The 18,584-nt window shown below is 34.4% G+C and overlaps 1 protein-coding gene across 1 annotated transcript in view; it reads right to left on the reverse strand.

The window, feature by feature from the left end:
• Nucleotides 1–4,690: 4,690 nt before the first annotated feature.
• The window catches only part of LOC125651747 (CCAAT/enhancer-binding protein zeta-like), a 36,181-nt gene continuing 22,287 nt past the window's right edge, over nucleotides 4,691–18,584 (reverse strand). The window contains exons 7-28 of the mRNA XM_056165893.1: nucleotides 16,716–16,780; nucleotides 16,477–16,602; nucleotides 16,087–16,132; nucleotides 15,935–15,978; nucleotides 15,324–15,408; nucleotides 14,950–15,034; nucleotides 14,766–14,862; nucleotides 14,522–14,606; nucleotides 13,327–13,441; nucleotides 11,693–11,834; nucleotides 11,117–11,248; nucleotides 10,421–10,577; nucleotides 10,172–10,314; nucleotides 9,813–9,912; nucleotides 9,552–9,699; nucleotides 9,075–9,178; nucleotides 7,740–7,812; nucleotides 7,286–7,482; nucleotides 6,893–6,983; nucleotides 5,983–6,025; nucleotides 5,264–5,345; nucleotides 4,691–4,878 (exon numbers count right to left, since the gene is read on the reverse strand). Coding sequence (XP_056021868.1) covers nucleotides 4,739–4,878; nucleotides 5,264–5,345; nucleotides 5,983–6,025; nucleotides 6,893–6,983; nucleotides 7,286–7,482; nucleotides 7,740–7,812; nucleotides 9,075–9,178; nucleotides 9,552–9,699; nucleotides 9,813–9,912; nucleotides 10,172–10,314; nucleotides 10,421–10,577; nucleotides 11,117–11,248; nucleotides 11,693–11,834; nucleotides 13,327–13,441; nucleotides 14,522–14,606; nucleotides 14,766–14,862; nucleotides 14,950–15,034; nucleotides 15,324–15,408; nucleotides 15,935–15,978; nucleotides 16,087–16,132; nucleotides 16,477–16,602; nucleotides 16,716–16,780 — 2,300 coding nt within the window. The 3' untranslated portion in view covers nucleotides 4,691–4,738. The remainder of the gene's footprint in view (nucleotides 4,879–5,263; nucleotides 5,346–5,982; nucleotides 6,026–6,892; nucleotides 6,984–7,285; nucleotides 7,483–7,739; nucleotides 7,813–9,074; nucleotides 9,179–9,551; nucleotides 9,700–9,812; nucleotides 9,913–10,171; nucleotides 10,315–10,420; nucleotides 10,578–11,116; nucleotides 11,249–11,692; nucleotides 11,835–13,326; nucleotides 13,442–14,521; nucleotides 14,607–14,765; nucleotides 14,863–14,949; nucleotides 15,035–15,323; nucleotides 15,409–15,934; nucleotides 15,979–16,086; nucleotides 16,133–16,476; nucleotides 16,603–16,715; nucleotides 16,781–18,584) is intronic.

Raw genomic sequence — 18,584 nt, forward strand, 5'->3', positions numbered from 1 at the left:
CAGCAGTATAAAACAAGATGTGTTCTTAAATTACACATGCCCCTGAAAGTGTCCATTCTGATGAAAGACATTAATGTATGTTATATTAACACTATATGACCATTATGGGCCCACCTTCAATAAAGTCAGAACTCTGGAGTGGTGAAATTCACAATTTCGGTACATCCCTTTCTGCTTTACCTATATATGCATTAAGTTTTTATATAGAATCAGCAAAATTAAAGAAGTCTTTCATTTAATTACAAGGACCATTGTGGTCCCACTTTGGTACATGTACTAAAATCTACTTCTGGGATTATGAAATTTACAGTTTTGGTAAAGGGCTACCTGCTGCTTCTAAATATCCATTTAGTATGAATTGGTATTAAAGATGTTATTTAAATGTTGCACATACACACTAGATGTCAGGTTTGGTCCTACCCTGGAGTCAGAACTTGTACGACTATTTAGAAGATTTTGGAAAAATGGTCAATCTCTTGGCAGTTTTTGCACTGCCCCCAAGGGTACAGGAGTCCTGAAATTTACAAGTTTTGTTCTAAAGATGCTTCATACCAAAACTGAAAAAACATTGGAATGGTTGTTAAAAGTTAGAAATGTTAACTATGGATGATCGAAGACCAATAGGTCACCCAAGTGACCTAAAAATATCCAAATGACTTTTACCTTAAAATTTAATATCGGAGGACAAATCGGCGTTTTATTTCAAATGACTGTATCTAAAAATCTCATTGTATCTTCAATAATTCTTTTTTTAACTTACCTGAGTTGAAGCTGCAAGTGAACTAGCTTATCTGATCAAAATTTATCCAGCATCTGCCATTGATAACTTTCCATATTTTCATCTTCCTTAGAACCACAGGGACAAGTTAAAGCAAACCTTGGGTGAAGGGAATTCAGGTTTGTTGAAATGAAGGACCATGTCCCCTTTAAAGTGGAGATAATCGAGAAAAGGCACAAATAAAGTAGGGGCATTTAAAAATGTTTTTAAGAACCACTGGGCCAGGAAAGTTGAAATTTACACAAAACCTTCCTGACACAGTGCAGAAATAAGTTTATAGTTCAAATCATGGTCCCCAGGAGTAGGGCGAGGCCACAATAGGGGATCAAAGTTTTACATGAGATATCGTAACATGCAATCTCTCAATGATTACTTTTAATATGCAAGCATCCCCAGGTATTGCAGATTCAAGTCTGTTCAAATTGTAGTGTCCAGGATTAGAGTGGGGATATGTCACATTAAAATCTATCTGCATGTTCATTTTAGTTCAGTTTGGTTTTGTCAAATCAAACATAGCTTTATCCTGCTTGGGACCTCTTTTAAATTGTAAATACCCCTTTATTAAACCTCAATCTATTGGAGCATAAAAACCGCCAGTCCGTGCTCTCAGTAGGAACTGAGCTGTCCAGCGAGAAGGACGCATTGATATGAGCACGCTTCAACCAGAATGTTGCCATCAATTATAGAATAACTTTATTGTAGACACTTTGGCATTGTTGTAAGTGTTGTCCGTGTTCGGCTTGTTCTGAGGTGAGTTTTATGTAACGATTTTTATAGAGTATTTTCTTTGTTAAAGCTTCCAAGTATCTTTATTCATACTTTGTGTTTTGTGCTTGTTTCAATACCGGTTTCCTTTTTCAAAAACGTGTTCACTATATAGTCCTGTTTGTAAAGTTACGGCGTGTAGTACTGGCCATAATTGTTTCGCTGTAGAAACATTGTGTAACTCATATGCATAGAATTGCTAGAGTTTTTGTGCATCTTGTTATAATATGAAGTAACTTATATGTATAACAGTGTATGATATAATATCCATGGATAATGTAAAGTAAGGTTTCAACCTGAAAACCTGTGTGTATGTGTACGTTTATATAGTATGACTTTATTGTCGTAGGTGCTACCTTGTAGTATGTACCAAGTAACCACAGTATCAAAACCAAACACTGGGGAGCATCAACATGTGTGATATCCACGTATGACAGCAGTCATCAGTGTAGTGAATCCGTGTTTAAGCCAGAAACACTTTGAGGAACTTTACGCTCAACGCCATCAAACCGGGACCAGAAACTTAAATATTTGTATACCAAATAAATATGTAAATTGTTTTCTGTGACTTTATCATTTATCACATTCTAGCACGGTTATACATGACAGGATACAATAGGGGATCAGTCTTACATGGGAATATATTGGACAATTAATCTTCTCAATAACAGCTGGGCCAGGATCTCCCCAGGTAGTGCAGATTTAAGTGTGTTCAAATCATGACACCAGGGGGTAGGATGGGGCCACAATAGGGAATCAAAGTTTTACAGAAGAATACATATACCGGTGTATAGGAAACATCTTTTAAAAATTTCTCAAGAACAACTTGCAGGGCCATGATTAGTTATATTAATATGCAAGCATCTTCAGGTAGTGCAAATTCAAGTTTGTTCTATTTAAGGTCCCAGGGGGGGGGGGGGGGAGGGGGGCACAACATATCAAAGCTTTATATGAGAATATGCAGGAAATTAATGAAACAAATTCTTTTCAAGAACACTTAATCATCAAAATACAAATATTCCAAAGTTATGTGAATTCAAATTTTTTATACCCCCATGGCTAAAGTCAGGGGGCATATTGTGTTTAACCTGTCTTCCTGTCAGAAACTTTTTGAATGGTGAGTGATAGAGGTCTCATAATTTTTATATGTGCATTCCTTGTGACAAGACCTACTTTTAAGAAAACCTAACCTAGGCAATATCTTATGAACTATTTAAAGTAGAACTTTCATATTTTGTATATAAATTCCTCATAGCAAGACTTTCCATACCATGATGTTTGACCTTGTGATCTTGATCTCAAGAGTATTGCCCCAAGTTCAAAACCCTAACCAAATCTTTAACCTTCCTCACAACCTTTGAATGGCCAGTGATAAGGCTCTCAAATTTTATTTGTGCATTTGTGACAATACCTTTTATCAGTATTGCAGTTTTTAACCTTGTGATCTTGGCCTTGGAGTTTGACCTATTTTTAGAACTAGATGTGTAGACCTGCACGACACGAAAAGTCAAATGTTGGAAATCCATCGAAGTATAGCAATGAATGTGGTATTCAGATTGTATGTTTTACGCATTTAGTACAATGGAGAATTCAATATCTCCTAAACTGTTTATGGTAGGGCTTTAATATTTAATTTTTGTATATATATATATATATATATATATATATATATATATATATATATATATATATCCCTTATGGCAAGACCTGTACATTTCATACCATGATGTTTGACCTTGTTTCATGGTTATGTCATGGCCCTTTGGGTCTAAGTTAGGGCAACAATATGGGGTCAATATTTTTCATGGGAAAAGAGATTGAAAAAAACAACAAGATAGCTACACGTAGCCATGTCCCCCACAGCCGCAATAAAAGTTTAAGTACAAAAAATATCTGTAGAATCAAAATGTGGTGGAATATGATCAGCTACATATGGTGACTAACAATCCTGCAAAATTTGAACGAAATCCATACAACAGTCTGTGAGGAGTTGTGTCCATAAAGTGTTCCTATATTGCAGCATATACAAATTCAACAAAGTCCCATAACTCCTGTAAAATTTGTCAAATCAAAATGGCGGTGCAGTATGATCAACTACATTGCGTGGTTTCAGAGGAGTTGCGTCCACAGAGTCAGTGGAACGGACAGACACCAGTATTTCTATGACCCCTTCCACGTTGCGGAGGGGAACAAAATTCTTTTTAAAATGAAAACAGCTGTGCCAAGGTGACTCAGGTGAGTGATGTGGCCCATCGGCCTCTTCCTTTTTTAAGATTTGCATTGTATCCAGCAATATAACAAAGATATTATCTAAATTTCAATATCATCTCTCTTCCATGAAGTTGGTGGAGACAGCAGTAATTATTGGTGTTTGCCTTGTAGTAAAGAAGTCAGAGATAATGGATACTGTTAGAACCCATTCTGTGATGCGACAGCTGTCCTAAGATAACTCCTCATTCATGCAATGAGAGTTACTGAACCTAGCTGGGGATCAGATTCATCAAACATAGACGGGGTGTATAATGGTATGGTGCAGTGTTTTTGTCTGTTCCTCCATCAGCACCATGTGGAAAGTTGCTTGCTTGTTCATTTTCCTTCCCGTCAAGACTTTTTCACTCAAACTGAGATGTCAATAGCTGTATGTGAAGTACCACAAATTTAGACCTATGCTTAGCGCTCAGGGCCGTATCAATGGGGGTTCTTTAATATGCCAACACCTGCCATGACATGGGACCTCCATTTCTAATGATTCTCATTTCTAAATGCAGAGCATTTGGCAAAGGAGCCCATGTGGAAAGAGTAAAGAGAGTTCTCATAAAGCTAAGAGAACTAAACCAGGTTACACATTTTGACCATGGCGAGAAGGTGCCTGTTTCTTCAGTTTGATGTTCAACAAAATCTTCAAAGAACTAACATTTTATTGATGCTCTTTGATATTACAGACACTGACAAGAACCATTTTGACCAAAGAATAGTTTATTTAGATTTTCATATTGTCTACTGCATTTCTGCAAATATAGGACTTGTGTACAGTGTAATTTGCAGTGTGAGCATTGCTGTTTAGAGAACTCCTGAACCATCATGTACCAACTATGTACTTTTGCTTCTGCAAAGTCAGAAGTCCAAGAGTAAAATATCAGTAAATAATGCATATTAAAATCATTTATTGTGGAACAAATAGATAAACACAGCCTATCACTTTTTCTTTTTGATATTTTTATGTCCAGATTTAAATGACGGCTTTTCCTTGGTTTTCCGACCTTTGTTTATAAACTTTTTATTTCTTCCTTTTATCCAACTATCACGATCCATTTCCCATTTCAATTGTTTAGCACCTGAAATAAAATTATCCATTTATTTCCATTTTTTTAATTAATAACAAAAATATTTATCAGTGGCAGATCTAGAATATCTGGAAAAAAAAGGGGGGGGGGCATATGTGAAACATAAGTATTAGCCAAAACAATTAGTCATTTTGAGTGCCAGATCTGTAGTTTTACTCATATCATTTCTAAATTTGTGACAAAAAGGGGGGGGGGGGGGGGGGGGGGGGGGGGGGGGGCTAAATCTGCCACTGATTATCACTATTGATGACAATATATTTAACATAATAAATGTACAAGACTTTGTAAGTTTAGGTACATCTTTCAAACCCGCACAAGTCAAGTTGCTGAAAAGTCAGATCTACTTTGATAAAATGAGTTTTCGGTGTAGACTTACTAGATTTATCCTGGTTTGATAGAGCACTGGATCCCAGGGTATCCCAGCCAGAACTGGTGCTCTCCTCAATCACATCAGCAAACTAAATTAAAACCACAGACAATTCAGTTAAATATCCAGATACATTAAGTTCAATTAAATATAAACATAGTCTTGAAATAAATGTGCTTTATAGCAGAATATTTACATTCACTGAGTGCATTCTGCTTAATTTCTTAATTCCCTAGCCAAGGGTGACGACACACAACGTTTCTCTTTCCTTGGGGCGAAAGAGAAACAAGGCTTGGCTAGCGAAGATGTTGAAATCCATTCCATGTCATTTGCAGCTATGAAATCACATCTTGTTTCAAACTAGTTTTATCTAGTTAGATGCGGTTTTTATGCTGTCTGTCTATGTGTGAGTATATTATACATTCCATGAACTCCCCGACCTACTTCACAGCAAGTTGAAATTATTGGAAAATATATAGAAAATGCTTTCTTTGGTTTGTTAAATGGGAGATGAAAGTCGCAAACGAAAGAAAGCATTTTATTATTTTTAATAATGAATGACAATTAAACAACTACAATCATCATCTAAAACTAATCCAACAACCACAAACTTCAAAGTTGGTGGACAACGCATGTCAGGAAAACCCATTGTATGATATGAACATGTTTTGAGTTTTCATGTTAATTCAAAATGCTGATATCAAGATACTAGAGAAAATATATCTTACCTCATCTGCTGAAGCAAACAGATTAGTATCAAACTTCTCTGACCTGTCAAGAAAGTATAAAATGTTTTCAAACATAAATCCCCTGATGTTGTAAATTCTATATTACCTAATCCCTTATTGTCATTCCTCTCCACAATTCGAATTTTCAAAATTCTGCCCCCCCCCCCCCCTCCCCCAACATAATACATTCCTCTTCCTACCCCCTTGCCTTGGAATCCATCTTATGACAATTTTGAATCCTTGCCATCACATATTTTGAAAGAAAAAACCCTTTTAATGGCTAGATAGACATTGATAACCAAGTTTGTAAATCTAGAACATGAAGAGAGAAAAGCAATAAACATAAAAACATAAAAGAGAGAAAAGTAATAAACATGAAGAGAGAAAAGTAATAAACATGAAGAGAGAAAAGTAATAAACATAAAGAGAGAAAAGTAATAAACATGAAGAAAGAAAAGCAATAAACATAAAGAAAGAAAAGTAAGAAACATGAGGAGAGAAAAGTAATAAACATGAAGAGAGAAAAGTAATAAACATGAAGAGAGAAAAGTAAGAAACATGAGGAGAGAAAAGTAATAAACATGAGGAGAGAAAAGTAATAAACATGAAGAGAGAAAAGTAATAAACATGAAGAGAGAAAAGTAATAAACATGAAGAGAGAAAAGTAAGAAACATGAGGAGAGAAAAGTAATAAACATGAAGAGAGAAAAGTAATAAACATGAAGAGAGAAAAGTAATAAACATGAAGAGAGAAAAGTAATAAACATAAAGAGAGAAAAGTAATAAACATGAAGAGAGAAAAGTTATAAACATAAAGAGAGAAAAGTAATGAACATGAAGAGAGAAAAGTAATAAACATGAAGAGAGAAAAGTGATGCATGCTCTCTGGGTGTGTGTACGCTACACTCACTTTTTGGTTTTTTTTCTTCCTACAGTTTCAATGACTGACTTGACCTTGCGTTTTGAACCTGGTTTCTTCTGTGTTAACTCTGCAAATTCATCTGTCATAAAGAAAATGTGTATGAATATATAGTAAAAGCACCTTGAAATAAATATGGGTGTTATTAATGTCCATCTTTTGCTTCATATGACTAAGTGAAGATAATGAACAGTGATCAATCTCATAAATCCTAAAAGAATACAAAATTAAGAAAAGAACAAACACAGACCCTGGACATACCAGGTGCCTACGAGGAATAAGCATCCCCTGATGACCAGTCACACAAGCCATGAGCCCATATCTTGATCAGGTAAACAGAGTAATATAAAATCATTATCCTTCTTCATCTATTGACATACAAACCTTCACTACTGTTTTCTGCTTCCTCCTCGACATCACTGATATCAGCATCAAACTCCTGGAATTCTCGGGCAAAGTCTTCATCTTGTTCGAAGTCCACCTCTTCATCAGACAAGTCCATGTCATCCTCTTCACTGTCTTCCTCATCAGATCCCTTCATCACCAGCTTTCCTTTCTTGGAAGCTCTCATGCCCACAGCACTGCAATGACAATACAAAACTCCATTGATATTACCCATAATTCAACACAACTGATCAGAATAAAATTTGGACCAAGTTCATTAATATCTGAACTTTTTTTTTGAAGAATTCAACTCTGCAAATTACATGTATTGGTATACTCCTGCAACCTCAGAACATTTCGAATGTACACAAGTCAGACAATTTAAACGTGGCATTGTGTGATATTGTATGAATATGAAATAGAATGTTCACTTAAAAAACAAATTCACATGTACCTGGCAAAGTCCATGTCTGCATTACTGAAGTCATCCCCAATACCACCTCCTTCAAACTGCTTCTCATAAGTGTCTGTAAATATGATAATATGAATATTGCAATTACATCTACCTGTATAAAATCCCCACCCATCCGCATCTTTTTTATTTAAAATCCATATTCATGTATTAATCCATACCATCTTTCCCTCTAATTCACTGCCCCCCCCCCCCCCCCCTCATTTAAGATTGTTCTATGGTTATGACTATTGCAGACTAGGCGAAAAAGATATCCATTTATAGCTTGGAAACCACTTTTATCAACAAATGGACAAACTGATTGATGGACTGGTAGGTAAACTTAATCATGAGACTAGAATAGCCCCTTAATACTTCATTTCCCTAAGGTACAAATACTAATAAGGTAAGAGTCTGGTATCATGAAATACTAACTATCAATGGAGATTTTAAATTGTCATGCAGTATTTATCAAAAATGAAATTATACAAAGCCATCAGACTGGGTGATATAATTACCGATATAAATTACTGAGATGGTGATATAAATTACTGAGATGGTGATATAATTACAGAGATAGTGATATAATCAAATAGATAAATTACTGAGATGGCGATATACATTTTAATTACTAAGATAAATTACCGAGACGGCGATATAATTACCAAGATAAATTACTGAGCCGGCGATATAATTACCAAAATATAATATTGAGATGGTGATATAATTACTAGGGCTGTGTATCGTGAGGGAAAAAAGTATCATGATATTTCATAAAAATATCGCAATGTATCATGATATATCGAGTTTTTATCATGACTGTTTTTTCTATTATTATTTTTTGATTTAAAGGGTACAAAATGTAGGTTAAATCATTCCTTTGCACTCCTTTTCAACAAGTCTTATCCTTATTATCTTTAACAGTTGTTTTATTGTACTTTCTAGCTAAAACTAAGATATAAATTCCAGAGAAAAATAAAATTTGATTTTTTATTTTTATTTCAAAAACAAGTCGATAATTCCACCATGGCTGTTTACGCAAATACTCTTAATTTTGAAACCAAAAACGTGCGCATTATTTACTTCTGGAAATTATCGAAAAACATCGATATTTCATTTTATGTATCGATGTATCATATCGACCCCTCTGCATCGATGTATTGTTACACCCCCAATAATTACCAAGATATTACTGAGATGGAGATATAATTACTGGGATGGCAAAATAACTACCAAGATTATGATATTATTACCGAGATAGTGATATGGTGGTATAATTACTGAGGTAGTGATATAACTACTCAGATAGGGATATAATTACTGATATAATTATATTACCCAGATACTGGTCAAACTCCGAGTCACTGACATCTTCATCACTCTCCTCCTCTTCCTCAACTTCCTTTGGTTTCTTATCTTTCTCTGCTTTCTGCTTGAAGAATCTAACAAGAAATGAATATAAAGAGGTTGGTCAAAAAGTGTATGGACAAGTGAACATTAGGATAATAAGCCTAATGTTACTGCAAAATAAGTTGTACATGTATTCTTTACATGTGGATATGAAAATTGTCATTCCTCTTAACTGATGTGGATTTCAGAACAGCATAGTACAGCTCGTGGTATTAAGAGAACAATTTTTTTGTCACTAATTTTCACAGTAAACAATGAGTTTTTAACCAATTTACATATACAGTCATGTATAATTTGGTCAATGTCATTAACATTTCTGACAGCATATCATATCATCTTATTGACAGACTTTCATGTGATAACGGTGCTGCTATTTTGCACTGTAACTTTGTTTCTGAAGCTCACCTATGATAAAATATTTCATCTGCTGGGAGGTAATTCTCTGCTCTCTGTAAATAGTCCTCACTGGACACCGGGACCTTCTTTACTCCTTTTAGCCTGGTAACTTTAGTGTTGAACTTTGACCTGGACAAGGTTCCCTGCATCTCTGTAACTAGATTTTGTAAAAATGTGCTGGTGAATTACAATTCGAAGATAAAATATGCCCAACTACAGAAAAATAATTAAAAGATTTTATGAAAATTAATTTTGCTGAAGAATGCATACATGTCTCTGGTTTCTTTGGGTTCTTATACACAAATCTGTCTAGGAACCTGATGATGGTGAAATCCTGTAGGGGGTCTCCTGTATACCGCACCCGTTCACCCTGCAACATCAACAAAATTTGCTGAACATGTTTGACTCTTTCATATACTTGAACACTCCAGGTGATAAATAATGTTCAATGACATTTCTTTGGAAAATATTACATGTCTATTCACTGGCTATGAGGACAATAGCAAATTTGTCATCTCCTGAATCAGCAACTATTTCTTGAGGTGCAGCCACAGAAAACCATAAGAAAACTGATTTATTTGAAAAGCATTTACACAGAAAAAAAGTGTTTTTGAGTTCTAATATATTACCTTAAGAAGGTTTGATGCAAATAATGAAACAGTAGGATGGAAATGTTGAGAAAGTTTCTGTAATTCCCAAAAACATTCAGAATCTGCTCGACAATACAAAGGGTTCCTGTGGTGAGGGTCATACTCAGGTGTTTTTGTGAAACCTAAAAATAAATCAAACAATTTTCACATCCATATTGTAACACAGGAATGGTAACATGGAAATATTGTACATGTATTTGATATATATATATATATATTCCCACTCACCAGAATTTATTAAGTTTTTATGAACCCAGGAAGATTTATTTGACTTTGCCCTCTTCTGCTCATCCTCTGACTCGCTGCTCTCAGAACTAGTTGTATCGTTTGCTTCACTCTCATCAGGGGCAGGTAAATCTTCATAGTGCTCCTCGTCATCAGAGTCCTGTGAAAAGTTCACAAACTAAATTCATTTTCCTGCATATGCTGCTATTGCAAGCAACTTCCAACAAATACAAAACACTCTTCTACAAATTAAAGAAATCCTGACTGCACAAAGTTAAACTTGAGCTATCCTAAATGACCAGTACCCTCATGAGGCACATTTAACTGGTTCTAACTGAAGATCCTGACCATCGGTCAGATTAATTTGATTCAGGGTTATGACATGCTATCTGGGTATAAGCAACCTTTATGACAACATCTCTGTCTTACACACTTGTAATACATACAGGAATATTTTCACCCAGTGTTATTTTCACCCAAGGCGACAATAAAAGATTTTAGTTCTATTTTAAATTTGCCTAAAGCCATATCTTGCTACTTTGAAGCAATGAATACATCTGTATAAGCCCAGTTTTAAATTCAACCACTTATGATGAGGACAAATTGGACAAAAATAAAATGGAGTTAAAAACTTCAACTGTTCAAAGCTAGCCTTCCCTCTCATAACGTTTAACATTGACTATTACTCTCATACATTACCTCTTCTTTTGTATGGGTAAATGAAAGGATGCCAATGTGGACCTTCATCAATTCTCCAAGAAGTACTAATGCTCCACAAACAAACTGCACAGGTTGGTAAGAGCAGACTTGTAAAAGTCGCTTCACAAAGGCCTAAAACAGTGAACCATCAACACAAATAAGTGCATGTTCTAATGCTTCAATTCACATGCTCAAATATCTCAGTGGCAAATAATATCAAACTGGACTGATATTATATCAAACTGGACTGAAATTATATCAATCTGAACTAAATTGGAATTTGTCCCACTGACCACTATATTCCTCGTCCTTAAATTTCAACAAACCTCAATTGAGGACATCAATTTTGGCTTTTTTAAAATTTATGATACTATATTTTAAGAGTTTGTATCCAATAATATTCCACATCTTGGATTGTCAATTCAGTGTGATATCATTAAACATCACCAATAGCATAGAAAGAATATGAAATATGCCCTATCCACGGATTCCCCTAAGTCTGCACATCCTGTATGGAAAAACAACACACAGGCTTGACACATGTATCTAAAGATTTGTCAAAGCTGAATCACTGACCTTCACCCGTCGCTCCACCACATCTTTCTTCAGACTTTTAAACAGGAGGTTGAGAAACATGGTTTGTTTGGCAGCATGCTTTAATTCAGGTTCCAATAACTTCTTATACAGAGCTACATAGTACCGGTCAGAAATGCTTTCACTGTCAACAAATAATCCAAAACATAGTTTGCAGCTAAATGAAAAAAATACTCTTATCATAAAGCAACTTTTAAAATCCTAAAATGTGTCATAAAAATAAAATAAAAAGCATTATAGCAATATCTCTGTAAAAACAAACACAGCAAAAACCATTGTTCAGAGGCAACTGTGCTCACATTGTAAGGACCATTCTTACAGAGGTCAAAGCTCACGCATTGTAAGATACAGAGGTCAAAGCTCACACATTGTAAGATACAGAGGTCAAAGCTCACACATTGTAAGATACAGAGGCCAAAGCTCACACATTGTAAGATACAGAGGTCAAAGCTCACACATTGTAAGATACAGAGGTCAAAGCTCACACACTGTAAGATACAGAGGTCAAAGCTCACACATTGTAATATACAGAAGTCAAAGCTCACATATTGTAAGATACAGAGGCCAAAGTTCACATATTGTAAGATACAGAGGCCAAAGCTCACACATTGTAAGATACAGAGGTCAAAGCTCACACACTGTAAGATACAGAGGTCAAAGCTCACACATTGTAAGATACAGAGGCCAAAGCTCACACATTGTAAGATACAGAGGTCAAAGCTCACACACTGTAAGATACAGAGGCCAAAGCTCACACATTGTAAGAACCATTCTTAAAGATGTAAAAGCTCACACATTGTAAGAAACATTCTTAAACATGTTACAGAGGCCAAAGATCACATATTGGAGCAAGTGTGATTATATCTCCTTGCTTTCCAGGGAAATTTATCTTAAAAAATCGAACAAATCATGTTGTTTGCATATTATATTATTCTGACAAATCTTATTCTGTTCTTCTGAAAATTTTTCATTCATAATTCCATATACCAAGAACAACTCTTCTATTGTGGTCCCATCTCCTACTATGGGTCAGTATATGAACGAAGTTGAATGTATACTTCATGAGGATGCTTGCATGCTATTTTGTTTTGTTGTTTTTCCTATGTATATGTATGTATTGCTGAAATGTGTAAAACTTTAGACCTCTGTATTACATTCAATCTACAGTATATATTGAGAAAACTTTCACTTTGCTTGTCAATTTTAGTCAAGCAGCTCCCAAGAGAAATGATAAGTTAGATCTGTCCTAATGGGACTAATAACCCCTGTTGGATTTATCCATATTAGGATATATTTAAAACATCGTACAACTGCAGACCAGAAAGACATAAGTTTCAATTTTATTCAAGTTTCAACTGAATACAAGTTATAATCTAAACTAAATTCCTTTGACATTACCAAGGGTGCATAACTCTTCCAAAAAGTTTTATGTGCAAAAAGATCAACTTCTAGTCCTTTGCCTGTCGTGTGAATTTAATCTACTTCATTTTCGCCATTATCTAACAATAAACATTAATTTTGATTTAAATCATTCAAAACTCTTCAATCTCCTTTTGTTATGCATAGAATAACTTAATGTCGGGAGAGGTAAGCGTTCAGAAGGCATGAAGTCTGACCTGGAATCCATAACCTGATAGATTAGCATCAGAGCCTGGACACTGGTGTTGAAGTTGACGGTGTGGATGATCTTGTACAAAGTGTTCATCTGTTCACCAATGTAATCTGCCTCCACTGGAAAAAAAATGGCTTAAATGCAGACATTTTGTGTGATTTACTTGACTATTGTCTACTCCATATGATAGTCAAAATCCTAATTATGGTAGTCAAAATCCTAATTATGGTAGTCAAAATCCTAATTATGGTAGTCAAAATCCTAATAATGATAGTCAAAATCCTAATAATGGTAGTCAAAATCCTAATTATGGTAGTCAAAATCCTAATTATGATAGTCAAAATCCTAATAATGATAGTCAAAATCCTAATAATGATAGTCAAAATCCTAATTATGATAGTCAAAATCCTAATAATGATAGTCAAAATCCTAATTATGATAGTCAAAATCCTAATAATGATAGTCAAAAATCCTAATTATGATAGTCAATATGATAGTCAAAATCCTAATTATGGTAGTCAAAATCCTAATTATGATAGTCAAAATCCTAATTTCTGCGCTTACAAATAAAATGCAAATCATTTCTAAATTCAGACGAACAGAATGTCAGAGAAGCTTTGTTTCCTAAGAACACTGGATAACTTTATAATCATATTTTACATTACTTCAAGAATTGTATATCTAAGTTTGATTGGTTTAATTGAACTACATGCTTTAAATAGCACAGAGACAGGCTAGGTTTAACTAAATCTACATTCAAAATAAGGGGGATGAAAGATAGGATCAGTTTAATTGTAGTTGAACTGAATCACTTACTCTTAGCATAAGAATAGGTTTGGCTGAATTGAATAAAATAGCATATGGACAATTTCATTTGAAGAGAATAGCTTTTAGCTGAACGATAAAAAAAGTTGAAGTTAATAACTTACTTTTGGCATAAGGACAGCCTCGGTTATAATTTACTTTTGGCATAAGGACAGGCTCGGTTATAATTTACTTTTGGCATAAGGACAGGCTCGGTTATAACTTATTTTTGGCATAAGGACAGGCTCGGTTATAACTTACTTTTGGCAAGGACAGGCTTGGTTATAACTTACTTTTGGCATAAGGATAGGCTCGGTTATAACTTACTTTTGGCATAAGGATAGGCTCGGTTATAACTTACTTTTGGCATAAGGATAGGCTCGGTTATAACTTACTTTTGGCATAAGGATAGGCTCGGTTGACTCCTGTAAGCAGTGCACTCATCATCCTGCTGTCTATCTCCCCTCTGTTCACAAATGACTGCAAAATAGCGATAGTGTACAAAGATTTTTACATAAAAAGGCAGGAAATATAATGGTCACACCAAAACAACAAGTATGTGTGATTTATGAGCTTTGATTATGATCAGCGGCGGGTATGTGTGATTTATGAGCTTTGATTATGATCAGCGGCAGATACCTTGAAAAATGAGAAGTAAAGCCTAATGAGTTTCACAGCAAGGTCTTTCTCCTCGTGGCTTAATAGCAGACGGTTAATGAAACAGATGCAGTAATACCTAAAACAGAATGCAACCATTAAAATCACAACACTTTATTCAGTTACTTATTAAACTTTTAGATAACCAGTGTATAACAATACCCACTGCGCTTTGACGGGAATGTTGGGCCGATACAGTAACTGCTCCACCTCCTTGACAACCACCGTCTTCATGTTGGGATGTTTGTCCACTGTCAGCAATAAAACTCATTCAATGAGAATCAATCTATGCTTCACATTTTAATTCAGTATGTCTGATAAAGCAAACATATGCCTAAAGTATGGAAACTTGAAAACCTTTGACAAAATTTTGTCATAACCTTTTTACGTGTACATGTATGTAATTATACATAGAACCTACTAGCAAATACAATCACAAAATATGTGTGTTATCTACACAATGATTGGATTTATTTTTGGATTTAAATTTATATATTAATTAATAATAGATACACATGCATGTTACTGGATGTATCTTACCGAGCTTTGTCAACTGATGTGATGCTTGAGCAGCTACTTTGTACTCAGGATCTCCAACTTTATTTACTAACAACCCCAACAAAACCTACATCATCAAACCAAATACGCAACATTAAAATCCACTTCATCACGCCAATCACACTTCATCAAAACCATTTACACTTCATCAAAACTATTTACGCTTTATCAAAACCATTTACAATTCATCAAAACCATTTACACTTCATCAAAACCATTAACGCTTTATCAAAACCATTTACACTTCATCAAAACCATTTACACTCCATCAAAACCATTTACACTTCACCAAAACCATTTACACTTCATCAAAACCATCTACACTTCATCAAAACCATTTACACTTCACCAAAACCATTTACACTTCATCAAAACCATTTACACTTCATCAAAACTATTTACAATTCATCAAAACCATTTACAATTCATCAAAACCATTTACACTTCATCAAAACCATTCACACTTCAGATGGGGTGTTGTGTTTTTTCTATTCATATTTTACCCACAACTATGCATCAACATAAACCCTGAAAAACCTGCTTATTTTTATGGCTTTGCGTAAAGATAACAAATCATAACACATACCACATACCTTCTCTTCCTCAGGCTTTTCCACAAGCAATTCAAAGAATATGCCTGAAACAAAGACTTGTTTATACTCTCAACTATAGGGTTCATGCTGCTATCAATCATCATTTCATTGTTTAGAGCACCAATATTTTCAGTTTGACAAGTGAAACTTACCTAACGCCTTTTGTCTCGTAGCCAAAATATTGTCCTTTGACATCACCTATAGAACAAGTATTTTATAATATATTTCTTTTCCCCATCACTGATACTGTCTCAAATTAAGAAAATGAAAGGTCTGTTATAATAGAATTACCTACTTTTCTACTACATACAAATGTACTTCATTAACTGCGTTAAACTACATAGTATGCACTGTCCAATCATTCAAATTCTTCAGGAGTGAAATTCATGGACTGTGTAAAATGAAGCATCATATCAATTGTTTTTTTGAAAGTCGTGGGATAGGGATTCCCATGGAAGCCACAAAAATTGCCCCCCCCCCCTTACAAATTCTTATGATTCCACAGTGTGTATTGAATGAACACTTTCATCTTTCACACTTACCTCAAGAGCTTTGATGAATGAAGAATATTTCTCCTTTAACTTGTGTTCATAGAACCATTTCAAAAGTTTTCTGTCAACAGTATCTTTATTTCCACCAGAAATCTCCCCTAGATCTCCAAAAGGATGCTAATATACCAAAAGATTATGTCACTCTGTATTATAAACTACTAAATACAAAACAGACAATGAATTAATTTTGGTTTCAACTTTGTTGTAATCCAACATGAAAAGTGTCTTACTTCATCAAATGGCTTTAATTTTCTGTCTGGTAACAAATTTGTGATGAACAAGTCTTTCAATGTATCTGAAATATAAATTACCAACTTTTAAAGTCTGTGTTTAAATAAATAAGATATTTTTTTCTATTAATACAAGTCACAGACATGCCTACAGTGTAAATTTAGTCTACTTCTGCTGTAGCATCACATCTGTAGGCTATCTTACAGTGTGAATACCAGATTTAAAATACATAGATTGTAATAACAAAATTTTTTGCTACATATAATTTTCATACAATCAGCACTGTCGATCTATTCATGAGAAGAAATTTTCCATATTTTCATAGATATTGTACCAATAATATAAGCAGATAAAATTGTGAAAACTAAATTTTTCAGAGTTTATTATCTCAACAAATGTAGAGAATGTAAAAACTTTGCACACAAAAAACCCCCAAAAAACCCAGAAATAATTCACTAGCAGCATACTGGAAACCAACTGTTTGCAAGAACATTTTCATCATGAATATTTCTTGCCACGAACCAGACCTTTAATGTTTCTTGTATGTTTAAGATTATCTTGGATTCGAAAATTAGTCGCCGCGAACCAGTTCAGTGAATTAAAAAATAAAGTCGTCACCAATAAAAGTTAGTTTACAGTACTAATTTACCAGTATTAGTAAACAGAATTCTAATTTACCAGATCTTAAGTACTAATTTACCTGATCTATGGTACTTATTTACAAAATCTACAGTACTAATCTAAACCAATATGGATATTTATCTTCAGACTCTTCCATCATTTTTCTGAAGCAACAAAGAAGTATAAACTGAACAAGATGTATTAAACAAAGTTGATCATTTGGAATGTAGATATAATGATCAGTTCAAAATAAAACTAACTTTGGAGATAAAGAAGTGAATTTATTAAATTATCAGACCTACAGTACAGATTTATCAGACCTACAGTATAGATTTATCAGACCTACAGTACAGATTTATCAGACCTACAGTACAGATATATCAGACCTACAGTACAGATTTATCAGACCTACAGTACAGATTTATCAGACCTACAGTATAGATTTATCAGACCTACAGTACAGATTTATCAGATCTTCAGTATAGATTTATCAGACCTACAGTATAGATTTATCAGACCTACAGATTTATCAGACCTACAGTACAGATTTATCAGACCTACAGTACTGATTTATCAGATCTTCAGTACTGATTTATCAGACCTACAGTACAGATTTATCAGACCTACAGTACAGATTTATCAGATCTTCAGTACTGATTTATCAGACCTACAGTACTGATTTATCAGACCTACAATACAGATTTATCAGACCTACAGTACAGATTTATCAGACCTACAGTATAGATTTATCAGACCTACAGTATAGATTTATCAGACCTACAGAACAGATTTATCAGATCTTCAGGACAGATTTATCAGACCTACAGTATAGATTTATCAGATCTTCAGTACTGATTTATCAGACCTACAGTACAGATTTATCAGACCTACAGTATAGATTTATCAGACCTACAGTACAGATTTATCAGACCTACAATACAGATTTATCAGATCTTCAGGACAGATTTATCAGACCTACAGTACAGATTTATCAGACCTACAGTACAGATTTATCAGACCTACAGTACAGATTTATCAGATCTTCAGGACAGATTTATCAGACCTACAGTACTGATTTATCAGACCTACAATACAGATTTATCAGACCTACAGTACAGATTTATCAGACCTACAGTAGATTTATCAGATCTTCAGGACAGATTTATCAGACCTACAGTACAGATTTATCAGACCTACAGTACTGATTTATCAGACCTACAGTATAGATTTATCAGACCTACAGTACT

The sequence above is a fragment of the Ostrea edulis genome, chromosome 5, assembly GCF_947568905.1.
Source record: "Ostrea edulis chromosome 5, xbOstEdul1.1, whole genome shotgun sequence".
Classification (NCBI taxonomy): Eukaryota; Metazoa; Mollusca; class Bivalvia; order Ostreida; family Ostreidae; genus Ostrea; species Ostrea edulis.